Source organism: Drosophila pseudoobscura, chromosome X, assembly GCF_009870125.1.
Source record: "Drosophila pseudoobscura strain MV-25-SWS-2005 chromosome X, UCI_Dpse_MV25, whole genome shotgun sequence".
NCBI classification, from domain to species: Eukaryota; Metazoa; Arthropoda; class Insecta; order Diptera; family Drosophilidae; genus Drosophila; species Drosophila pseudoobscura.
In genome coordinates this window covers 14,648,801-14,673,936 of record NC_046683.1, presented here as the reverse complement: position 1 = coordinate 14,673,936, position 25,136 = coordinate 14,648,801, and the positions used below count along the sequence as shown (strand labels likewise).

At 45.3% G+C, this 25,136-nt stretch overlaps 1 protein-coding gene across 7 annotated transcripts in view; it reads right to left on the bottom strand.

The window, feature by feature from the left end:
• Positions 1-1,119: 1,119 nt before the first annotated feature.
• The window catches only part of Neto (Neuropilin and tolloid-like), an 89,237-nt gene continuing 65,220 nt past the window's right edge, over positions 1,120-25,136 (bottom strand). For 6 of the 7 annotated variants that reach the window (XM_015186126.2, XM_015186124.2, XM_015186125.2 and 3 more), the window contains 5 exons: positions 24,291-24,400; positions 22,195-22,326; positions 6,341-6,423; positions 5,447-5,743; positions 1,120-4,239 (listed from right to left, as the gene is read on the bottom strand). In XM_015186126.2, the coding sequence (XP_015041612.2) occupies positions 3,444-4,239; positions 5,447-5,743; positions 6,341-6,423; positions 22,195-22,326; positions 24,291-24,400 (1,418 nt within the window). In that variant the 3' untranslated portion in view covers positions 1,120-3,443. Of the gene's footprint in view, positions 4,240-5,446; positions 5,744-6,340; positions 6,424-7,234; positions 9,360-22,194; positions 22,327-24,290; positions 24,401-25,136 lie in introns of those variants that run through there. The other variant, XM_001354697.4, reaches the window with a different exon arrangement.

Sequence of the window (25,136 nt, the reverse complement as noted above, 5' to 3'; positions counted from 1 at the left end):
TACGCTACGCTCTTCCATTTCGCTCTTGTTTTGTTTTTCTTTTACTATTTATTTTAATGTTCTTATGTGTATAACTTTTTTTGTCGCTCGACAATTTACAATTACAATTCTGCAGTCGTTTAAATAAAACCAGACAAAAAAAAAACCATACAAGTTTGCAATATTCCTCTTTTGTTCTCTGTAGTTTTTCCTTTGATACTTTTAGTATTTATGTGTATATATTTATTTATAAAAAAAAAATATCATACATTTACTTAATCTACGCAATGCTGACTTATAGTACAAATAGTTTTTTTCACTTTTCCTTTTCCTTTCTTTTTTCCATTTTTTTTCTTTTTCTTTTTTTGGTAGTTTTTTGCTTCTCTTATTTTCAACATTTCTTTAGTAAAATCGCTAGATTCCGTTCTTAAATTGTAGCTAGAAAAGGGGTTCCATGGTTCTCGGGGTTATAACAAAACAAATACAAAAATCATTTAACAATTACAAGAGTTCATACATTTATGCATATAAAAAGCTTAACAAAAAAAGATATGACTGAATGAACTACGTTATCCTTCAGTTATATGTGTGTATATGTGTCGGAGCAACAGGGAAAACCTATGACGTCTTTGGCCCCGAATTATGGCTAATGAATGAGTCTGATGGTAAAAGTTTGTTTCTTTCTGACACCACACAAAAGATGAAGATACATTTTTGGGCTGGTCATTTGGCAAAGTTTTCCGAGAGTTTTTTGGCATTTTCATGAATGAATTTTTCAGTGGCTTTCAGCTGGTTCCCTGCTCAGGTTGATAAAGGTCCGGTCTAAGACAGTTTCACCTCTCCTCCTCCCACCCATTCCCTGGTGTGCTTTAATCAATCTAATGATTTGAACTTTCGCAAAGAGAAAGGAAATTGCAACGCTGCACCATCGGCACCGTCATCACAATCACAATCACCATCCAGCATCCAGCATCAGCATCCTCATCATCATCATCATCATGAGCCATCCGTCGCTGTTCCACCTCCTCGACATGGCACGTAGCTGTCGCTGCTCTTTAAATTCAATCAATCAAATGGATTTCCCACCTCCCAGGTCCCCGCCCACTCATTGTCATTGTCATCTTTATTTTTTGCCCAACTCCCAACTCCCGCCAGCCCCATTCTGTGTTTTTGGCCCTATGCATCCTCCCATCCGCACAGCTGTGACAATATTTACACCATCGAAACCACTCAACCCATGGGGCTCATCCCGCACTTAGACCCCACTGCCCTAAGTCCCCAACACCAGCCCCACCGTCCACCTATTTACTGGGAACATGCTAATTGTGGAATGACAGATTCGAGGGCCCCCCGTCATGTCCACGGAATTGACACAACCAGCACAGGTGGTACGGGTGGTACGGGTGGCACGGGGGGTACGAGGGAGGAAAAAGAAAATTCTCCGGGACACACATCAAGTTGGCAAATCTGTGGCCGGCTAATTTATCTAATTGAAAAGGATTTGGATGCCAGATGAGGTAACAGATTGCTGCATGGCTGCCTTAAAGGTGACTCCAGTCCCAACCCCAACCTCCAACCTCTGCAACCACAAATGTGGTTGGCTTTGATGTACTCTTTGCAGCAAAGGACACAAATTAATTTCATAAAATCATTTAGCGTGGCAAGGGACAGGGGGTAAACTAAAAGCGAGAGAGAGAGAGAAAGCGAAAGGGACGTTTCAAAATCACTTAAAAAACTATCTTCACGCAAATTGCTTCGCTGCTCATGTCAGGAGTTGCAGTCACAGTCCGAGTCCGAGCCTGAGGACCGGGAAAGGGACAAGGACCAGAACCAGAACGAGGACCGGTGGCAGAACCATAACCAGACCGAGACCGAGACCGAGACACTGGCAGAAACAGAGACAGAGACACCGACTGAGAGAGCACGTGCCTGTGATGGATGGACTCTCTGGTCGCGACATCCTCCTCGTGGAAACGGACCACGTACGTAATGCATGTAAATGAAGAAGTTTCTGTTCTGTTCCTGGCGGAGTTGCAAAAGGCGGAGGGACCCAGGACCAGGTCCACGGACATGTCGCAAACGGTGCAGAGGCGGAGTCCGATAACAATATTCCGGGACATGTTGCTCATACGCCACGTTGTCTGTTTAGTGTCTGCTCTCTTCCCAGTGCCATTCAGCGTCATTCATTCGCCCACTCATCACCCACCTAGCTCTGTGCTGGGGATGCTTCCTCATTGTTTTCCACAGAAAACTTCCGTCCGTCTTCTGCCTAGGCCGGACCATGTCCAGCCATTTTGCCTTCGATTGCGGTCCGCCGGCAACAACGAGAACAGCTCTAGCCCGAAATTCAATTGCAAAGGGGCTGGGCCTGGCCAACGGACTAACACATCTTCCATTTGTCGTCCAGCTGGCTCGCAATCACCGCCCGCGCCTGCTCTGTCCTTCCCCTTTGGCTTTCCCTTTCCCTTCTCCTTCCCCTTCTTCTTCTCATTGGGGCCATTGACATTTGTGGCTTGCTTGTTCAGTTGTGCCCTAAGCCTGTACAGATCTTAAATGACTATTCAATTCGTAACTCAATTTTAGACCAATTCAGTGAAGGATCCTGATTAATTCGGAATCTCCGAAGGCGTGACATTTTTCAACCCTGTTGTTTAAACCGATTCAAAAGCATTTTGAATACGATTCTTAAGCGATGCTCAAATTATTACACCGATTCTGAGCCGGATGAAGCCAAGTTGTAGCTGATTATGGATGGGTTTCACAAATTCCAACTTATATTATGCCGATTCTGAACCGTTGAAAATCCAATTAAAGGTGAAACTAAGGTCTTAGATTAATATCAGATTAAAAACCATTATACAATCGACTAGTAACCAATAACCTATCAAGATACTTCTCTTAACTTATTCGCAACTAATTCTTATACCGATTCCAAACCATTGACGAAACAATTCTTGTGACCATGACCGATGTCCTTTCGGCATAAAAAACAAATAAATTACATTTCTTAATAATACAAATTTCACGTGGTTCCGGTTTATAACCACACCAGTTCCAAATTGAATTAAAATTTTGAAGCAGTCCTGGAGCATCCATCCAAGAACTGACTTAAAGAACCCATTCACCTGACTTTAAAGACAGAGAGACGGGAAAATGAACGGAAAAATAAAGTGCCACAGCATGCAAACAGGATGTGTGCAGGAGGTGGCGCAGAAAGAGGAGGAGGCACAGGACCAGGACCTGCCCCCGGCTGATTGCGAGTTGCCGCCTTCATGTCCGTGTTGTGTCATCAGCGTCGCTGCGGTTAATATGTTGGCCAATGTCCAGTTGCTGCTCCTCTCCCCGTGGTTCCTCTTGTTGTTCCTGTTGGTCGTTGTTGCAGTTGCAGTTGCTGTTGCTGTTGCTGTTGCAGTCTCTCTTACTGCTGGTGTTGTTCTTGTTGATTGGCGGGCAATCCTTAAATGTCAATGGGACGTCATGATAATCACGTCTGGCGCTGAATTCCGTATGTCGATGAATACTTTGGACTCCTCGTTCTTTTGCTGCTGCTGCTGCTGCTGCTTGCCGGGCAGGATCGTTGTCTGACCCGGCCCCAGACCCATTCCCTGGCCATGTCCCAGTCCCAGTCCCTGGCCCTGGCTCTGCCCATGTCCCTTCTGAAGGCCCATGGCTGGGATTCGCGCTGCAATGCTTGGTGGATGCTGATGGGCAGGATGTGCATGATGCATGCGCTGTTGCTGTTGATGTTGCTGTTGCTGCTGGAGTTGTGGATGATGTTGTTGTTGCTGCTGATGCTGCTGGTGCTGGTGGTGGTGGTGACAGATCTCCTGTGGCTGCTTGGCTGTTGAGGTCACCATAAGACCGCCGTAATGCGAACGGCCGCTATGTCGCTCCTCCAGCTCTAGCGACTCGGGATGCATTTGCTGCTGCATCTGCTGCTGTTGCTGTTGCTGATGCTGCATGCTGCGTCGTGTCAGTGTCCCCACCACCGGCGGTGGCGGAGTGGACTGCGGCAGCGATGGTGATCCTTGGCCGTGGGGCGCCGGCTCGTAGCCGAAAGTGGAGAAGAACCGTGGTGGAGGCGGCGGCATCATACCGCCCGCAACGCTGCCACCACCCAGCGACGACGAGCTGGACTTTTGTCTCATTAGCGTGGCAATACCGATGCCCCCACCGCCGCCGCCGCCGCCTCCAACACCAAAGCCAACACCAGAACCCGCCCCGGGTCCGATTCCGGGGCTGTTGACGAACAGTGATTCCCTGTGGAGAACGGATAAGAGAGATAGAGTAAAACAGTTTAATATTTGCGTGACACGAAACGAAAGGGAATTGCGGACTGTTCGGGGATGGCAGGGAATAGGTAAACGCCTATGGGCGTGTGTCAATCAAAGGAAGTGTGTCCGTCATCTGTGTGGGAGGGAGGGTGGTAGGCAGGCCATATGGTCTGCAAACACGTTCCAGACACGCTCCGATATGGCAGCCATGGAGCCACGCGCTAGATCTGACCTATGACCCCAAACTGAGAAAGGTGTCACTGTTAAGGAATCATGAATAATACGCTCAAATAATACCCTTCTAAAGATAAACAATAGCTAACACCGATCTGGCTATTAAATATTAAATTAAGTATATATCCCTGTCAGGATTCCCTGACTAACTGAAAAGAAATGACACACTGTCACCGATATCTAGTGAGCACTTCATTCCTTTTATACGCGCTGTACGTTTCAGGGATCAATTTCCATCAAATACAATAGATTTATTTCTGTGACAGTTCCCAAACTGCGATTCCTGGCATTGCGAACACTTCACTCCGTGAAGCGATACGAGTATCTCTGTCCAGCGCCAGCGCCATGCATCATCTTCATCGCGGGGCACGTCGGCATTGTGTCACTCTGTTCCGATTGTCATTCACTCCGCTTACATGTGACTGTGTCGGCTTCCCCCCTCCCCACCCCACCCCACACCATTCCATTCCACTACGTTCTAGAGCGTGACCCCCTTCTTCCCGGGGAGAACGAGAACCTGTCTCCATATCCAATAAAGACGCATGCAAATACAAATATTTGCATCGATTTGTGTTGTACAAGAGACAGGCGTCTGCTCGGTCGAGCGCTATCCTGTGCCCGGACTCTGACTCTGGTGTATTTCGATTCTTTCCCATTCCTAATCCCATTGGCAACCCCTGGCCTCAAATAGAGTGGGAGCCAGAGCCACAGCCACAGCCAAAGCCAAAGCCAAAGCCAGAGCCTGGGAGCCAGCCACAGCCAGATCGAGCTCGACATTGTCATTGTTTTTAGTGTTTGCCCAGCGTTGACTTTGCAATTTGCTGGCATCTATTTGACTACACATATGCTGATGATGACCAGGAACGTGGCAGACTCCTCCATTGAATGCATGCGAGCAGGAGTATTAGTACGAGGACGCCCGTGTCCTGTGCCCCTTCGTCCCTGTCCCAGGCACTCACCTCGTTTGACAGCCCATATCGCAGGCATTAACTGGTGCCGCCGACATGGCCGCCTTTGTCATCATCTCGTGCGTGTGCGTGGCCGTTGTGGTCGAGCTCGACTCACCATCATCGCCAACCCCAACCCCAATGCCGCATAGACTCGTTTGGGTCATGTCCGGGTGGCGTCGCAGAATGCTGTGCTCCTTCTCCTTGAAATCGGCTTTGCTCGACTGTGTCGATATGGGCACTGCCTCTCGATAGTAGCGGTTCGAGACATCATCCAGTATTTGCAGTGAGGTCTGCGAATGCTTTTGCCTGTCGCCCGAGTGAGGAGAAATGGAAAGAGAAGAAATTAAACAAATTATGGTTGCTGTTGCTTTTTCTGTTCATTTTGCTGCTTAAAGGGTACAAATATTTGCGAAAATTTTAGGTGAAGTTGACAGTTTTGCGAGTCTCTAAGAGGGAGAGTACTTTCATACTTTCTAGTCGCCGCCTTTGATGTTAAGGAAATGTTAAGTAAGCTAAGTAATGTTGAAGTGCGAGCAATTTTCTGTTATATTTACTGAGCTAAGATACAGCTAAATCATACCCATCGATTTGCTATATTTTAAACGGACGAACACAATGAAATTTGTATTCCCTTAAGCCCTAGTCTGTATTTAAGAGTAATGGATTGTCCTTGTCGTATCAGTCAGTCACAGCTGCAGTCCATCACATCTGGGTTATTATCAAACAATCATGGGCCCTTCAACGTCAAGTGATTACCAGCTGTCGTCTGCCTCATTAGCGCACATTGCGTATACGCGATGGTGGGCTGGGGGAGAGACTGCTTTCTCACTTTGAGCTTTAATGAATCTGAATGGGATTCAGAATCGGAATCAGAATCGGAACCGAAATCAGCTGATGCCTTACCTTGATATGTTCTCGCGCGAACGCGCCTTTGAATTGCGACCCATCTCGTCCAGTTTGCTCTCCTTCGACTCCCGGATGTGTTCCTGAGGGGCAAGATCCAATGGATTTATACAGAAGCGAAACGAGAGAGAGAGGGAGAGAGAGAGAGAGAAAGAGAGGGAAATAATGGTAGCCAATATAATAAGCATAACAATAAATATTTGTAATTAATTTGGCAAAGGGATGAGGCCGTAATGGGGACGAGGACGATGGATGGGACCAGGGCGAGGGCCGGGGCCAGGACAAGGACAAGGACTGGTTTCAGCTGCCTGGTCAAAGCTCCGATTCAATAAATGAGTGTATCTGCAGTGCGCGTACCATAATTTCCCTTAAAGCCCTATGGAACTGGCACCCGGTTACCCGACACCCGGCACCTGGCAGCACCCCCATGGTGCCTGCCTATAGTGGATTATAAGGAGTTGGAGGCGGGCTGGGTGGGTGGCACTGCTGCGGGGTCTTGCAGAGCAATTAAGCCAGTTGCCACCTGATGCCGGCAGTTCTCTCTGCGGCGTGCGCTCAGAGTCTTTCGCTTTCTCTCCTTCGCAGTCATTAATATGTCGATTGTGTGTGTGAGAGCCGGAGGGTGGGGGAATGCAGGGAGCAGAGAGGAAAAATCTGGCCAAGAGGGAAGGTCAAGGGATCGGGGAGGGAGGCTTGGTAGCCGGTGCAGCGGCAGCACTTGATAGCCTGCATAAAAGGAGGCATTAATACGTAAATACATCATAATGAAGGACGAGCTCCGTTCAGGCAGAACAGTGCTGATCCAAGATAACCACCCTCCCACCCCACCCAATGGGTACCGGCAGTACCCTGTACCCCTACCTTACACCACCTCAAATTGCATTCATAATGAAATACAAGCCAACATTTGCTGCACCTTTCTTGCCTTTGCCCAGATCTTCCATCTTTTTTTTTGCCAATTACTTTCTGTTTCCCCGTTTCTCTTGCTTTTCTCTGTTTATTGTAGAATATTTTCTTCATTCAGTCATTCAATCGGCCAGTCAATACCCGGCAAGCCAACATTTGACAGCGCCAAACGAAAATAATGGGAAAAATGGAGAACTTTTCAATGGAAATCGCGAAGGAAATCGAACCGAATAAATATTGTTAGCTCTTTATTCACTCTCTTGAACCCTCCACCGCGGGGAGGGTCTCTGGTTTCCAGCATGATTTTGACCAGGGCCCAAATGTAATTGGTTTCAACTTCAATCTACAATCTATTGATACATTTATATATATTCATATTTTTTTCATTTATGCGTATAGCTTTAGTGCAATATTGGTTTTGGCAGCAATTTGTTCGGCTAAAACGGTTAACTATTCACTTTGATTCGTTTTGAATACTCGATTGTCTGATGGAACGAATTTTAAAGGTGAACAGAATATTAAAATTTCATAATCCCTACGATCGCATTGGACCAGCAATTGTCACTGGACTTTCTCGGATGTGATTAAAAACAATTGTATAAAAATATTTTGGTATCTACGATAAGTAAGTACTAATTCAGTTATCTATAATTCAATCATCTGTGACGAGGTTCTGCACTTAAATTCAGCTTTTCGAATTGATAACAATGGGTAATTCAGTTGGAATATGAAACGCATTTCAATTGTTTTCACATTCTGTTTACAGTCAGAACTAAATTAAGAAATCAGTACAAAACACGCTTACAAATGTTCTAGTACATATTTATGATTATAGTTTGTTTTTTGTTATTTATTATAACTCGGAAATCAATCGTCTGCGATGCATTTTTATCTAAAATGCATATGCGTATATTGTTTGTATTTGTAAAATATATTTATTTCAGAACTCTGCTTTAATAGTGTAGTAATCGGTAGGCAATGTGGCCTTGAACATTCCCAAACAACATGATTTTCGGGGATTGCTAGTACTAACGTAACTAGTTATTCTTTAGTCGTAATTAGAAGCTTAAATAATGAGCAGGAATTGTCCATGCACACACGCAATGCACCCTTGCCTACCCCAAGAATATCAAAGGGGGAATGTGGTTAGATTTTATTCTGAATTTTGATTTGCGGTGAGCTCAGCACGAATCCAGGAGGGACACAAAACTGGGGTCGGGGGGATAGACGAATGTGGTTTCATTTCAGGGTAGGGATTTGTTTGGGACTTTTTTCAGCCTGATTTGAATGATGCAGATTCTCAGATGCAGTTACAGATACAGAATCCGAAACAGAAACAGATACTCGTTCTGTACAGAAGTCAGCAGGTGGCCGCAACAGGGGACGTGAGGAGGACAAGGAGCAGAGCGAATAATTTGCAGTGTATTTTTTGTTTCTAGATGATTTTGTGAAGGAATTTGAGGGGATTTGTGCTCGACTTGGGCTTGGCCAGCACTGGCGGCGGTGGCGGCGTCAGGTCCGGCAGTATGATGTCCAGCTCCATCGAACTGGCGGTGGCCGTGCCACTCGCCGTGCCGCTGCTGCACTGCATCGAGCTGCTGCCGGATGGACTCGAGTTGCCAGTCGTTGCCAGGCAAGCGCCAGTGACGAGCACGAACTCGTCATCGTCGGGCATGGTGAGGCTGTCGCTGTCGCAGCTGAAGCCGATGCCATCGTCGTACTCCTGATCCTCATCCTCATCCTCATCCTGATCCTCTTCATGCTCCTGTTCGTCCTCTAGACCATTGTCAGCCTCTCTGCCACGGCACTGGTAGTCGCTGTCGTAGCTGCAGTCGTACACATCGCAGGTTTGCGCCTGTTCCTCCATCTTGGGAGTGTTGGAATCGCTATTTGAATCAAAGTCGGAGTGTGGGCTTCCGCCTGCAGCTCCTCCTGCATTCCTTGGCTCATTCATGGATTGATTGGCATCGCTGTGGGCTGGCAATTGCTCTTCCAGATTGTAGGCGTAATCGCACATGAAATCGTTTTGTAATCCCACGAATATGGCGCTCTTGGGAGCTTCCAGAATAAAGGAGTCAATGTGATAGATGCGATTGCTTAGGCCTGGCACATCCTGTGGATGAAGCACAAGAAAGAGAAGACAGACAGAAGAGAGAGAGAGAGAGAAAGGTAGATAGAGAGGAAGAGAGAGAGAGAAAGAGGAAGATATATAGACAGAGAGAGAGAGAGAGAGAAAGAGAGAAAGAATATCTATCACCGATTTAGCCAAGAGTGAAGGAGAGAAGAGAAATTCTAGCGCAACTCTAGAGCGAGACGAAACTACGTATGCAAGTGTCTTTGGTGGGTGTGTATGTGTATGTGTGTGTGAGAGAGAGAGAGAGAGCTAGAGGATAGGCGAAAGTGCATTCTGCATGCATAATGAGGGTGGCAACTCTGTCAGCTACTTAAAAGCACAACAACGACAACGACAAGACCAACAACCAAAATGTAAGAAATCCGAATTCTCCGAAATAAAAACTGTTGAATGTTTCGAGGATTTTACAGAAATACTCCCAAGCAAAGGTAAAAAGTTTATCAAAATTTATTTAAAGTTTTAATGTTTTTAAATATCAGAAATAATTTAAGCTCCGTATCGACTCAATTGACAACTTTAGGCCACTCTAAGAGCCTGAATTTCTCTATTGCAGCGCCCCTGCATTTGTCAGAGTAATCCGTAGAATACAGCCAACTCCGAGCAATAATCATCATAATCGAATCGTAAAAAGAATATTGCCATATAATGCCGAGAATATGGCAACGACGCACCCTCGAAGCTAATCTGATTTGGCATTTGAATCGTCCCCCTCGAACTGGGATCGAAGACCGGGGACCGGAGGCGGGCCGATTCGATTGCCCATCCTCCGGTTTGTCTTCGGTTGGAGAGTGCCTGCAGCTGTTGCAGCTTCCCCCCATACACCCGCAACTCCAACAAAAGTCAACGATAATTTAATCATCCTTCCTCTATCTCCGTAGTCCCATTGCCATCTCCCATCTCCCGTCTCCATACTCCCACATTTATCTTGATGGCAGTCTGAGCGCAACGGCAAACCGAACCACAGCCAAACGAGTGGATGCGAGTGGACACAAAGCCTCAAGGCTAAGTCGGTGAAAGGATTCAATCAGAAAGACGAGTGGGTGGGAGCTGAGGAGGGTCTGGCTGAGAGGAAGAAATACATACATATATTCACTCCTCTCAGTGTGGAGTATTTGCCACTTGAAATTTATTTTTGCCACTGCAACACTTGTCGTATGAGTGATATGCAAATGAAAATCCAATTCAAATGAAATTAAACTCAATTTGTAAGAGTTTTGCCATAATTAATAGATATCATTGTTGCAGATTGCAGCTGGTAACTGAAACCCTCTGTCAAAAAGGCAGACACTGGAAAATAGATGCAAACCGAGACGGGAAAATCTCTTTCCCGACAGAGCAACCAGAAATAGAGGCAGAGGCAGGGTAAGAGTTGGAGAAAGAGTCGGAGACAGCGACGTGACAAGTCGAGCCTTGTGGGCATACTGATGACGGCCATCAAGAGAGTTGTTCTGCCTCTGTCTGGTCTCGGCCTGGTTCTCACATCCCACTCCCCTGCCCCTAAACGGGTTTAGTTGGGCCTGTTTAGCGGCCTGTTTTTCTCTGGCCTACATTCCATTGCCTCGTGTCCGGGCATCTAATGGCCAAGCACACACTTGCTCAGAGATGCCAACCGAAATATCGTATGGAATATCATATATTATATCCTTACAAGATTTTATAATAAACATATTTTTGCAAAATACTTTAAAATATTACTTAGAAAATCAACAATTTTGATACTCCTATCGAGTGTCTATTTGAATATACCATCTCCATATCCAATGACCAAATGGAAATAGCTTTTGCCATTCCTAGGGGTGAAACATCATAGAGATAAATATACCATGCTGGCTGCCCCATCCAACCGATGATTTCGATAGAATTATAAACATATGTACGAGTATGTGTGGCAATGTGCATATGAAATACAAGCAAAAACCAACCGCAAAACAGATTTTTGCTTCTAATGCTGCCGCTTCCTCCATCCTCCCCTCTCTCCACCAACTCTCCTGTGTGTGGTTTCTCTTTCAGATACGAGTATTTTCTTTTGGGTAGGGGGGTTTTTTTTTCGTTTGAGTATTTGCTCGTTTTGCCGTAATGCCCGACGCTTGGGGCCAATTATTGTTGGAATTAATTGAGTTGATGGTTGTTTGTCTTGGGTACACTTTAATTGGCCAAACAAATTTTGGTTTGTTGATTGACATGTCATTTTTTCAGCAGATACTCGTACGAGTACTCGTATTTCCATATGAATCGTCATGCTCAATAGGCTTTCATTTTTTTCGGGTGCAAATTGTAATGGGAATTTCACCGATATTTTCTCTTTATCAAATAAATTTGTTGATGAATTATTTTTCCAAAAATTTGTGTGCCAACATATCCATCCATACAGATGTGCACATAGTACATATCTGCATATATACTCATAATAGATGTGTGTAAAAGTTTTTGGCTTTGCGCTTGGTTGACTTCTGCCTTTTTGTGGAGCGGTGTGCGGGGCCAGAGGAGGGACAGGTACGGACAGACAAAGGGAGAGCGAGCGGGAGAGACAGTGGGAAAAGTTTGGCATTTGTTTAATTGGAATTTTTGGGGTTTTCCCGGGGCAGGCTCGTTGAGGAGTTGAGTTCACCTTTCCGGCGGTGGCAGGTCCTCGGGGGCAATTTGTTAAATTAACTTCGAACAAGTTGCCTCTAATCAGAAACCAATCGTAGGCTTCCCCCACATCTCCTTCTCTCTCCCTTTGTCTATCCATAAATCTCTTTATCTTTGCGGCTCAAAATTCACTCAACATCCATCCAGCGAAAAATCTGCATTTGGTGCCTGCCCCTCCATTGTTTGATTGGCAACCATTTGTGAAATATTCTCCGTTCGATTGCTTTTAATGGCCAAATCATATTTTATTATTATTGTCGATCGTAGCTATGGAAATTGCCGGGCGAACGGAAATCGAGTTAGAAATAAATTTTTACGATTTTTGATTGCTGCTCGTAAAGCACTGGCAATGGCACGGCCACTGGCAAACATCTTCGTATTCAAATTCATTACAGCTTCAGTTCAAAACTCAAATTGAAATTCATATTTTTTTTATTTAACGGCATGTCTGCTGCTCACTTGTAAACGCCTCTTTCTATGGCCAATATATTGTTGTTGTTGATTTGGTTTCCTAATTATAATTCTTCATTTTAATTGAAAACTCCTAAGCGGAAGGAGACAGGCAGACCGCACCGCACCGCACCGCATTAACCGCAAATGGCAAAAGGGAAATTTCAATTAGAATGGAAAAATTGTGCAATTTTCAATGTCTCTCAAATTTTGCGGTTGGGCTGATTGACTGGCTGACTGACTGATTAATGGATTGATTGACTGACTGACTGACTGTGCCTGCCTGCCTGGGAGTTGGGTGTGCAGGACCTGTCTGGTGTGCAGGGCCAGGGACAGGGCCACACCCACCCAAGTGTTAAGCTCAAGTGAAAGCATTTCATTTCGCATTAAGCCCGAAGCTTTTCGCTTCGCCCTGGATCCTGTCTGGAGACGGATTCGGATGCGGATTCCCCCTGGAGAGCCTCGTCTGTGGAGCGCTGCTCTGCTTTGCTCTGTGCCCTGGTATTATTTTATGGCTCGACCAGGCCAGGCCAGCCCAGGCCAGGCCAGTGGGAGGCTCTGAGTGTTTCTTTTGCGAATTGCATTTCAGCTTGATTTATTTCATTTCATTTCATTTCGCCAATGCAGCAGCGAGTGTCCAGCCGGAGGAGGAGAGCAAACGGAGCCGGCGAACGGGATGAACGATGAGTGGGTGAACGATGTGGAGTGGTGGAGCTAGGGACTGCAGCCGGGCTAAAGAAAATTGATGGGAGCGAAAGAAATACGGTTAGCAACATAAGTTGGTTATTACTTGCTGCTTAAAGCCAATGGCCCTGGCCCTGGCCCTGGCACTGACCCTGCCCCACAGCCCACGGATTGAAAGGGTCTGCACTCAAAGAAACCCCACTGAAGCCCTAGTAATCCTGTGGAATAAGGTAAACCGAAATGCTGATGAAAGACCACAGAAGAACATCTTAACCTAAATATTTGACAATGGAATACAATAAATGAATTACATTTAGAGGAGGATATCCATTATATCACCTTGCTTTCAAATACAATAACAACGCACGAACTGCTTAATATAGTAACTGAATTAAATCTTGATTGTGTGTTTGTGGATAACAGAACAAGTGCAAAAGGTGTTCGGATTTGATGCCGATAACACTAGAGGACTAGAGGATTCAAAAACGATGTAGATTGAAGACATACATATATGAAGATGGCAATGTGCTACATAGGGTATAATTTGATAGGGTTTTACTCTATTGTGCACCACTGACCATTATCTATGGATTATTGGACGTATGAGTAAATATAAATGATCGAAAAATGTATGAATAATAGTAGTTGCACATGAAGGAACAGATGGAACGGACGGATGAATGATAGAGTAGTGAACATATGCCCCAAAAGGAAGCAAGGACGGGGGAATGGACAGATACAAGAATGAGAGGATGGGCAGAAAGATTAGGGGACTTATAAATGAATGAAAAGATGCATATGCACATGATTGAAGGAAATACGAAAAAGATTGAACGATTAAGTTTATGGAATGCATAAACGAATCAAAAATTCATCAATGCCAATTACAATATTTACAGAACTAAAGAATAATCCGATTTAGAGGCTCGCTTTAATCTATAGATAAGAAAACAGAAAGAAGATCCAGCTCCGGATCATAAATACATATGTTATATGCGATATATGATTGGGGCTCTTCAGAGAGCGGTGTGCAGAAACGTTTTCCACTTTCCCGCAAGTGTCGTCCCTGCCCTCTTTTCGAGTATTCGATTTATTCTCCAAGTGTACACCACTCGTCACTCTGCTCGGGCATCCTCATGTGTGTATCTGTGTGTGGCTCCCTCTGCCCGAGTGTGAGTGGATGAGTGAGAATTCGCTTCAGTTTCAAATAAAATATTGCATTTCCCCAATGCATGACATGGCTCTGGCTCTGGCTCTGGTTCTGGTTGTGCTTCTGCTTCTGCTTCTGGTCTTGGTCGTGGTTCTGGCTGCGCTTGAAGGCTCTGCCTTAGACATAGCCTCCAGCTGGGGGCAGATAAGCCAAGCATCCAGGTCCGAGCATCCCATCCTATTCCCATCCCGTCCTGTCCCGTCCCGTCGAGTCCCTCAACGGCACGCATGAGCTGCGCGCCTGGCGGAAATGGCAGTTTTTCCATTACGACTGCCAGGCAACGCTCTGGGGGGGCTCTTCAACTGGCCGACACTTGGCGGCGGACTTGGTGAGTGGCCTGGCTCTCCTCCTGGCTGCCACTGCCACTGCCACTGCCACTGCTTTGGCTCCTTGTAGCCCGCGTATTACTTAATTTTTATGAAATATGAAACATGCAACAACAACTTGCAGCCGAAGCAGCAGCGACAGTTGCACTTAGGCGGGGTCTGGGTCTTGGTCTGGGTCTGGGTCTGGAGTCTGGAGTCGGGAAAACAATGAGAAGTGCCATCAAATTTAGCTAAATTGCACTCTCAGCTGAGCTTGAAATAATAAAACACGCCATGGATGATGCCCTGCGGAGTCAGGGTACACTGCGTGTTACCCTTTAGAGAAGAGAGTCGGGTTCGGGCTGGTCCCATCCTGTGGCGATGGAAAATTGTGACAGCGGGCGGTTGAGTTTGGAATTAGCCCAGACTTGAGACTTAAAGATCTGGGACGAAAAAGAATGACTCGAAAGCCAGCCTGAACTAATCGTGTACCAAAGAAACGTTTGTTACTTGCTATCTATGTATACTGTCACAAGCCACAAGCAAAAGTTGTGAATATCTGTCCGATTATATCAAGACTATTTAATGAATCAGACAATCCCCAAGAGGCGGACTGATCTGATCCACAGGCAACGAAAGACTTTTGCCATTCCAAAGCAGAGCTGAGACCTGACAGGGCCAACTAGTTGGCTGAGACTGAGACTGAGACTGAGACTCCCCGGAGCTGCAATAAAAACTATGGATATGCATGCCCTGGCTGTCATTCTAAAGCAGTTTATCTTGAGGGAGCGAGCGAGCGCTCAGTTAGGTGGGAAGCGGCATGGCAATGGCTGGTGGTGGGATATCAGGATATCACTACAATGATTCGCTTCGTTTGCCTTTCGCCATGCCATTGCTGGTACTGGTACTGGTACTGGTTCTGGCATCAGCAGAAATGGGACCAAAGCGAGAAGAGAGGAGCAGAGGAGCGCTGGAACGCAGGGTGCAAGAAAGGTTGGATGGGAGCAAGGGAGCACCAACAGAGCAAGTCGTTGCCATTGCTTAAATGGCAACACTAAAATGCCACTCAAGGCAATGTTGTATATGTCGGTGGGTGTGTGTGTGTGTGTGAGTGTGTATCTATGGTGGCAAGGGCAAATATGCATTGCGGTTGTTACCAAATTGCATGCAGTTATGGCAAGCGCCTCGCCAAGGATGCGGCCGAGACATGGCAGCGCCCAAATGCATCTCCAGCTTCCTCCTGGCTTCCTTATGGATGCGGTGTGATGCTGCTGTGGGGTGGGGTGCGGTGCGGTGCTGCTCTGCGGTGCGGTGCGGTGCGAGGTGCGCTTGAGGATGAATTGAAGTGATGAGATTTTCCCCGAGTTTTCACTAAAATCCCATTGGGGACTAGCTGGCAAATTGCAGCTTTGCACATTTATCAACACAAATACAAGAGCAAAAGTAACAACAACAAAAAATGAATTGAAGGACAAGAAAGAAAATTGAATTGAGCATAAGATGAAGATGAATACATAGAAGGGGGAGTAATGATAGTAAACCAAGCTAGAACAGAGCTCTGCATACCTTGAACCACTTGAAGATGATCCCCAATTCATACCTTGCTGTAGATTCTAAAAAATAGTTTTGGTATTACAACAATTAAGAACTACAGGAAAGGCATCACAATCCGAATAAATAAATCACTCAACCCTTTCGGGCAACCCTCGTCGGGCTGCCAAAAAATAAGGAAAGCAAAGAAAGGGGAAAGAAATTGCATCCTTTCTCGCTGATTTCGAGTGTGCACGAGTGAGCGGAAATACTTTTCTGCTTATCTACATGCTAAAATCTAAGTGGCAACAGCAAAATTCTGCGAACAAGAAGCTCTGAGGGTCGAAAAGTAGCTGCTCCTCCACTAAAAGGAACCCCCTCTCCCCTCTCCCCGCCCCCCGTCCCCCAAGAACGGGGCCATTGCCAAAATACAAGGCGCTGGTCCAGGGGGGTACGAGTGTACGTAAAGTATTCAAGTGGAATATGGAAATAAGTTTTATTATATGTGCGAATGCGCTATCCTATCACTCTTTCCCCATCCCAGTACCCTTCCCCGTCCCCACTATTTCGTTTGGGTTTTTTCTACATTTTCTTTGGCCATTTTTTATACATACATATTTGCCGGACGCCATTTCGGTGGGCAGATGGGCAATGGGATATTAAAGTGCTTGCCCAGGACCTCACGGCTCCAGCTAGAGCTACAGTTCGATTGCTGAATGATTTTATCAAATCTGCTGACGTTGAATTGATTCGATTCGATCCGATTCGATTTGATTTGATGTGCGCTTTGTGCAAATTTATGTGCTGCACTGCAGTTTCATAAGCGCGAGAGCCTGGTAATAAAAGACGAATCTTAACCCATTCGCCACTCGCCCCGTCCCGCCCCCCTTCTATTGGTCTTAGTCCGCTTTTGCCGTTTATTGATGGCATAATTTTCGAACGTCCCAGAACCGTTTGAGGGTCGATGGCGCTTAAGTGGGGGCTGAAAGGTGCGCAGGCATCCTCCCAGCCACCACCGTCTCCCAATTCCATTTCCATTCCTATCAACATCATCATCATCCCCACTCGCACCACCACCTACGCAGCCTCCGCCACCACTCCATCAAGCATCATCTAGCACTCGAGGCGATAATCAGATTGAGGCTCGTGCACCTGCCGTAGCCGTAGCCATAGCTCAGGTGTGTAAACAGTAGGACTGATTGTGTCAAAAAGCAAACAAAAAATTCCTTCACCAACGAACCAACGATCCAACGATTTCCTGATAATTCTGAGGCACATATGTAGAAGACATGATGGGGAATTTGGAGATTTCACTTAATAATGACAGGTTTGGTACATATGAAGTTCTATGTTTTGTGGCTGCTCGGTGAAGTAGGGATATCTGCATCATTGACTACCTTATAAGCCATCTTTCTTTCATTAGCCGAGCCAAAAATTGTCCAAATAAACAAATATATATGAAAAATGGAAGTTTGAAAGCAGCCGAAACACACACAGATATCCTATCCAATTATGCAGACCAAAGTCAGTGCAGCTATTCACCTTGTTCGAGGCCCCCAACGTAAGATATGCATGCCATACAAATTGAGTTCACATTATGCCGTAGACCCGTGGCCAGGAGCCCATTGTTGCCGCCTCGCTCGATTGTTCGCACCGGGCCATTGTGCGGCGTCAGCGGACGCGGCTGTTTTACAATTTAGCTGGAACATGCTTTGACTGCTTTGTCTGCCTGCTGCCTGCTGCCTGGCACCATCAGCCATGAAGCATCGGTCCGACAGGCAGAAAGGGAGCCGACACGGCAAGCTGCAATCCGCAACCCGCAACCCGCAACCGGTAACCGGCAACCCCCTGCCCTCAACCGACGTCAATCCGCGTTGCGTCGTCGTCCTGCTTTTGGCCTTTTGGTTTCCAATAGCCCAATAGAGCATTGCGTATACGCCTCTCAGTCGAGGCGAAAATGAATGGAAGGCGGGGTTCATTATTAAATTACACACTTCACTGAACAACGAGCCGATAACATCCCGAGCTGTGAGCCCGAATCAGAATCAGAATCCAAACCAAAACCAGAAATGTTGATCAACGATGACACATGCCCACTAACGCATGCGAAAAATGCATGAAACACGGATCCTAGTGCGCCGAAAGGTAGATGCTCTTAAAGTACGTTCGGGGATACATATAGTGCTATTCCATATCCCATAGTGGGTTCTACTTAACAGATGAAGAACCCAATTAGAGCTGAGAATATACTTAATCATCGGATACTTTAACAAAGGACCCTATCGGATACGATAGTACTGCATCCACTAAATACATATGCACAGACATAATTGGTGTGGTGAGATACTCTCGAGCGAGTAGGAGTATGAGTACGAGTACGAGTATCTGTGTGTGAAATGTGTGTGAGAGTGTGATAATGACAGTGGAGAGGCGGCGGTAGACGGATTAATTAAATAGTCCCACACCTCACGCTATTAAATTATATATGAAGTGTTTTTTATTGTTGTTTGTTGTTTTTTTTTATTCGTGAAATATTAATTCATTCACATACAATTAACGATGGGAAACCATTGATGTGGAAGTGGAAGTGGCAGTGGAAGAGCACCCATAATCGATTATGTGCCATTTGACACGACTTCTCGACCTCTTCTAAAAACCCAACAACCTGTTCGAAGTTTTGTTTGTGGCTTGTCAGGAGAGTTCAAGCATCTTCTTGGTTATTCATAGCTGTGGCCAGAGCCAGAGCCAAAGTATTGATGCCAGAGGATTGTTTTTGCTTTTCTTAGCAAATGGAATTATAAATATGGAAGTCGGGCTTCGGCTTGGGCTGGGGCTTTGGCCACCACCAGATGACTTACAGCTGGACTCGCTCCTCTTGTTTGGCCCTTTCTTGTTGGGAATAAAGTTTCATCTACTGTCGACATCAATATCCAGGGAACCTCTCCCATCGGCTGTTGTCAAGTCTCTGGTTGCCCAGGCCAAAGTCATTTCATTTTCATTTCATCTCTCATGGTATTTCCTGGTACTCGTGACTCTGAGTCCCCTGGGGGTCATATTGAAGCATCAATTTTGACATTGACTTTGGCCAACATTTTTTGGGGGGAATGAGGCATGCGATGGCATGCCATGCCCGGGGCTGGAGCAGTGGTTTCACTGGTTCCAATGGTTCAATGCTTTGGTGGCCAAATTGAATATCATTGTGGCAAGAACGAGAGACGAAAACGAAAGCGGGAATGAGTTGAACAGACAAAAAACGAAAGACCCAAAAGAAACGAGGCAAAATGGTTTGGCGACTCCTTCTTTTGCTCTCTGCCACGCGAGTTAATTAAGTATCTGTGTGCCTGTGTCTCCCTGCCAGTGCGTTGGTATTTGTTTTTGGATCTGTCCAAGCGGATGTGGCCAGAGGCGGTCGGGCGGATGGTGGCATGGCCATATATTTATAGACGCGGTCTGCTGCTTGATTAAACAGACTCGACTCTCGACGCGCCTCGACTCTGTATCTGTATCTGTATCTGTATCTGTATGTGTTTGCCGTTTGCTCTTAGCTTTTTGCTGTTGGATGGCCGCGGGTCGCATAGATATGAGAGCGTGTCACACGACTCACGTGACACGATCGATAGTTACTAACGAATAACTATATTGAATTTGGATACATTTTTAGTTAGTTAATTTCCCTTTAATCGAATACTCTTCTTGGATTAATGAGAGCGTGTCCGGCCATTCCTAGAGAGTTTTCCATTCGTTAGTCTCCTCTGGAGAGGACTCCTCTGTGGTGACGCACTCTCTGCTATACAGAGAAGAGCGTGTAAAGCATTCCAGACAAGTGGAAGCTGAAAGGAAGTGGCCATGGAAGAGACTCCTCGCTACAGACATCTTTTGCGCATTCAACTGACAAATTTCATTTGTATTGATTAGTCAACTTGAGTTTTGGGTATCCATCCGCCATCCTCCCTCTGTATGTGGGCGGGGGCTGCTTTCGGTCCAACCACCGCGGGCACAGAGTCAGAGCCAAAGTCTATTTTACATTTCAAAGTGTCAGATGCCATTAGAATTGCCGAGATATGTTCCTTCCTTCCGATGTTCCTTCCCCAGTGTGGGCACAGGGAGGAATCCGTACTTTCGGGGGAGTCGTGGGGAGGCATCTGCATGTCTATTACATTCTTGGCAGCAGCGCAAGACCCAGACAGTGCGTGAGAAATGTGTGCTGCCGTCTCCCCGTGTACATCGCTGTATCTCGCTGTATCAGACAAGGCGACAGGATTCCTATCACGCTGCATATTATTGTTTTACTAATGTCGTCAGTGGCTGAGGCATGCCCCAGTACCCTGGAGACCACCCTGCTTTTCGAAAGGCTGTGATCATCCCTCCTCTATCCGAACTGTATCAATGATTTTGTAGCCCACTTAATGCACTTGTGCCTTGTTTGCACCGGAACAGACACACAGATACACATATACACAGAAACAGATGCCCAAGCACATTGGGGCTTCGCTTGGCTAATTGAGATTGTAATACTCGCATTCAAGTGGTTTAATTAGGTGGTGGCCAGGGTTATGGCCAGAAAGGAATGCTTCAAATTACCATTACAACTACTATTCATAACCAATATGAATCATTAGCGAGGCTTCGGTTGAGGGCAGTTAAGCAGAAGCAATAAACCTACTCAGAGCTGAATGGTTCTTGATCGAACTCCAAGAACGGCATGCTGCACTTGACACTTGCAACCAGTCGACTGGAAGCCTATTCCAAATCAAAAGAATAGATGACGAGTGCTGAAACTACAATGCTCAATGCACAATGGTTGAAAGTCCCCCTTAGATTGGTGTGGTTTTCTTGAAGATAGTTTTCTTCAATCACTTAAGCAGAGACCTTAAGCCTCAGAGGAGACCATCTCAAGGCAATATCTAAATCGATATCTCTTCTTGTAGATACTATCCCTAGTGCTGGGACCTCTTGAGCTGCTGGTAACCCAAACGGAACTTTGGCTTCTGTTATTCCCCGATGCTGGGATCTCAGCGCTGAAGCTGCTCATTTCAATACCCAATATTCTTCTCTGGACGACATCTAAATGGAACTTATTGACTAATTGTCAATTATACCAATTGTCATGCGTTGATTTTCGTTGCAGCTTTGTTCTCCGCCTGTCAATCGCAGTGCGGTACAAATTCCTGATTTCTGATTTCTGATTCCTGATTCTGGGACCGCTTCTGATTCAGTTGTCAAACAGTCAACGCATGTAAAATTATGTTTACATATGCAAAATGAGTTTGTCAGATATACATACAATGCACATACATACATACATACATAGGCACAGATGTATGTACATAAATAGTCGGTGCATGTTAAATCAGCTGGAAGGCCATCGAAAACGCATTGTTCAAGTAAATTATTTAACTGTGGAGCGTACTTCACTGGAGGGCCATTTATGGTGAAAATTTTTATATTTTTTTGTTTCATAATTGAGCCATAAAAATACATACATATTTCTTGTCACAAGCAGATTTGTTTTCGGGCTTTTTTCCGGTGCACTTAGACCTACATTTTAAGTACTTTCAAGTCTCTATTTTCTATATTTATGGGTGTGTCTGTGTGTGTGTGTTTTTGGGGCTGGTGTGCGTGCATTCGAAATGCATTTGAACATTTTGGGCAATATATATGTGGGTACGTTTACGTTTCTAATACTAAACTAAAAAAAAAAAAGAGTCGAAAAAAAATGTTCATTTTGCTGCAATGCACTTCACTCAATGGGCAACATTTAAAGGACTATTCTAGGGAGGGGGGGGTGTGGTTATCGGGAGGTTGTTTTTGGGTGGCATTGGACAAGCACACAACGAGCGACAGCGAGCATAAGAGAGAGAGAGAGAGAGAGCGAGCGGCAGGCTGGGGTTTTGGGCTTGGGGCTGGGCTAGGGGTGGGGATTGGTTGGATGTTTTTGGGTAGCGGCGGGGCACGCGCGAGAAAATTCTAAAGTTTCGTAAAAGTAAAGTTTCGCAGTACTTACGCGAATTATCTTCTGATCACGTATTATCTTGCGTATGCAATTGACGATGAACGTAATGACCATTCCGCCAAGTATCAGGCCAAACACAATCACAATGATTACCACATGCTCCGATTGACCAGCCGTTTCGCCCTGCAAAGAGAGAGGAGAGAGCGACGTTTAATTGCCATTTTAATTACATTATCAAATTACCAAGCCAAGCCAAGCCAAGCCAAGCCAAGACGGTCGGTATTGGCTGTCCAAGTCTAGAGAACTCCAAATGCTCTCACCGTGTAGTTAAATAAGTTGTCGGTCGGCTATGCAAAGTCTGAGACCCATTTCCCCCCTGCTCAAATGATATTTGCATTCATGAATCAATTAGAAAATGTTACAGTCAGGGGAATTCACTGAAGGACCCATTGAACTCTCTGTGGTAAGGGTATCTAATTGGAATTGTTATCACACCACATTTCGGGGGGGGCCTCGTCTGTCCATCACTTTCTCCATAAACACGCACACGCACACGCATGCATGCACGAGTGTGCAGCGTGCAGTACAGTGTGTGTGTCTTCAGACTGGATATTCTGGTATAATCATTGGACGTCTTTGATGCGTAGCGCCGTCATCATAAATTACACCACACGCCGAGCATTATACTCAGCATAAATTCTCGGCCAATTTTAATGTTGGCCAATTAAATAAACATAACATGTGCATGCGCTTCATTGGGCATTTGATGGAAATGTATGGAAAGTATCGACAGACAAACGTACGGGCACACGGGTGGGTGGCATCGTTTGAGCAAATTAGAAATCATAAACTAAAATCAAAAAATAAAACCTGCAAGCCCACGATCCGATAACGAAAATGGAACCAGCCCAGTGCTGGCCCATTGCAATTACATCTAATATTTGCCATAATTATAAAATCATTTCAACGGGCAAATACTCGTATCATTTTTGGTGTAAATTCCAAATTTGTTTTAGGTTCACCGCAAAAGGAAAAAAAAAACATGCATTCAGAATAGACATATTTTGCACAAATTAAATGGAGAAATTCGACCAAAATTCAATGGAATTTTATAGAAAATGTGTGAAATTTAATCAACTAATTGGATGAACGGTGCGGCACGGCACGTCGGTATGAATATTCCGATTCGTTCTTTGATTTTCGACTATTGCTGGACCACGAAATGGGGCAAATACGAGTATTTAGGCGGAGAGTGCCGGGCAACAAATTGATGATAAATTCTTCGACAGTTTCAATAGAAACACACGAGTATTATACGATGATTAAAATCCAAACTGTCCTATCTGCAAATAGTGGGTTGTTTGAATCAAATGCAAATCGATGTATTATCAAATGGAATTTCATTCAATATTTATGTGCTTAAAATCTTCTGCAGATAATCTACTTTACTTTAGATTTAGTTAGATTGGCACTTCCTGGATGGTTATCGATCCGCTAGACTCGTTTTTTTGCTCGTTTTTCTTGTGAAGTGAACGTAATGCGAGTGTTTCCCCCGTTTACGAGTGGATTTTTCTGTAAGAAGGATTTACGAGTTCATTTCTGTGCTGTGCCGCTGAGGGGAAGGAAAAAGGCTAAGGCTAAGATGGAGCTGCATGAATCATTCCCTATGATGTCGGTCGGTCGGTTGGTCTGACTTTATCAAATCTGATGATCTAATGCGTTGATGCTCAACTTTCGCTCTGGCTGGGCTCCCTGCAAATAACTGTTATTTACAGCTAACGAACAGAGGAGTTCCAGCTAAAGCTTTCCTGTAATACAAACCTCAAACTTTGCCAAACAAAACTTATTTGACCAACTTTGTGTTTGTGCATGCATGCCCTGTGAGTGTGTGAGCGTATGTGACTGAGTGTTTGCTCGTTTCTCAGTGTGTGTGTGTGTGTGTGTGTCTGCATGTGTTTGTACGTGAGTGCTTTTGGGTGTTGGCATCATCGGCGTGTTGAGCATACTTATAATGAGAGGAGGGATCGGCCCAGAAGTCGGGGTCGGCGTCGGGTTTTGCCTATAATTAGATGCACGTACAACGCTTTGCCCCACATCCAGAAGCCTCTCAATACGTGTGTGTGTGTGCTAGTAGGCGTGGCACTTACCGTACAGCTCTCCTCATCCCATCGAAATTTACAATTGTCTAGGCCATTACATTCCAAATCCTTTGATATGCAGGTCGCGTCCTCGCAATCGTATTCGTCCTCGGTGCAGGCTGTCGGAGCAGGACCCCAAAAACATTGCAACAGAGTGGGCGAGAGGGAGGTGGAGAAAGAGAGACAGTTGTAGAGTTAGAGAAAGTTGTAAAAAATTTGGCACAAAATGGCAGTTAAAGTGAGAAAGAATCTGAGAGAATGGGGCAAGGAATGGGAGTGTGTGTGAGTGTGTGTGTGAGTGTGTGTGTGTGTTTGTTTGTGTGGAGGAAAGAACAGTGCCAAAATGGCAATCAAAGCACCAATCGCACTGTGGAATGGACAATTGATTTCAATTGAAATGGTTTTACACCCGAAACTTCGCGAAGGTGGGTGTAAAAGGCCTCATGAAATCGGTATTGACACTCAAACTCTCTGTTAAATGGCCAATTCAAAGCAATTCCATACCGAAAGGGTCAGCATTGATTGAACGTGATATCCACACTTTCTTGTTTCGCGTCAATTAATAATGAAATAGGCTTTATTTCTGTACCCTGTCCTTGTGTCCTGTCTGTTTCAACTTTAATGCCAGCGGAATTTAATTGTAATGATACTTTTAATTGAATTGAGATTTCAATTAGACATTCAGTCTTTATTAATTGAAAATTATCAAACTGCTGCTGATTAATTCATTTGAGTAAAAATACCAATAAAGCCCTTTGGCCCCAACAATTCAATTGGATTAATTCCAGTTTCGATTCCACAACGACTGCGACTCAGTGTCGATTCACTTTAGATGACTGACACTATTTGTTCACC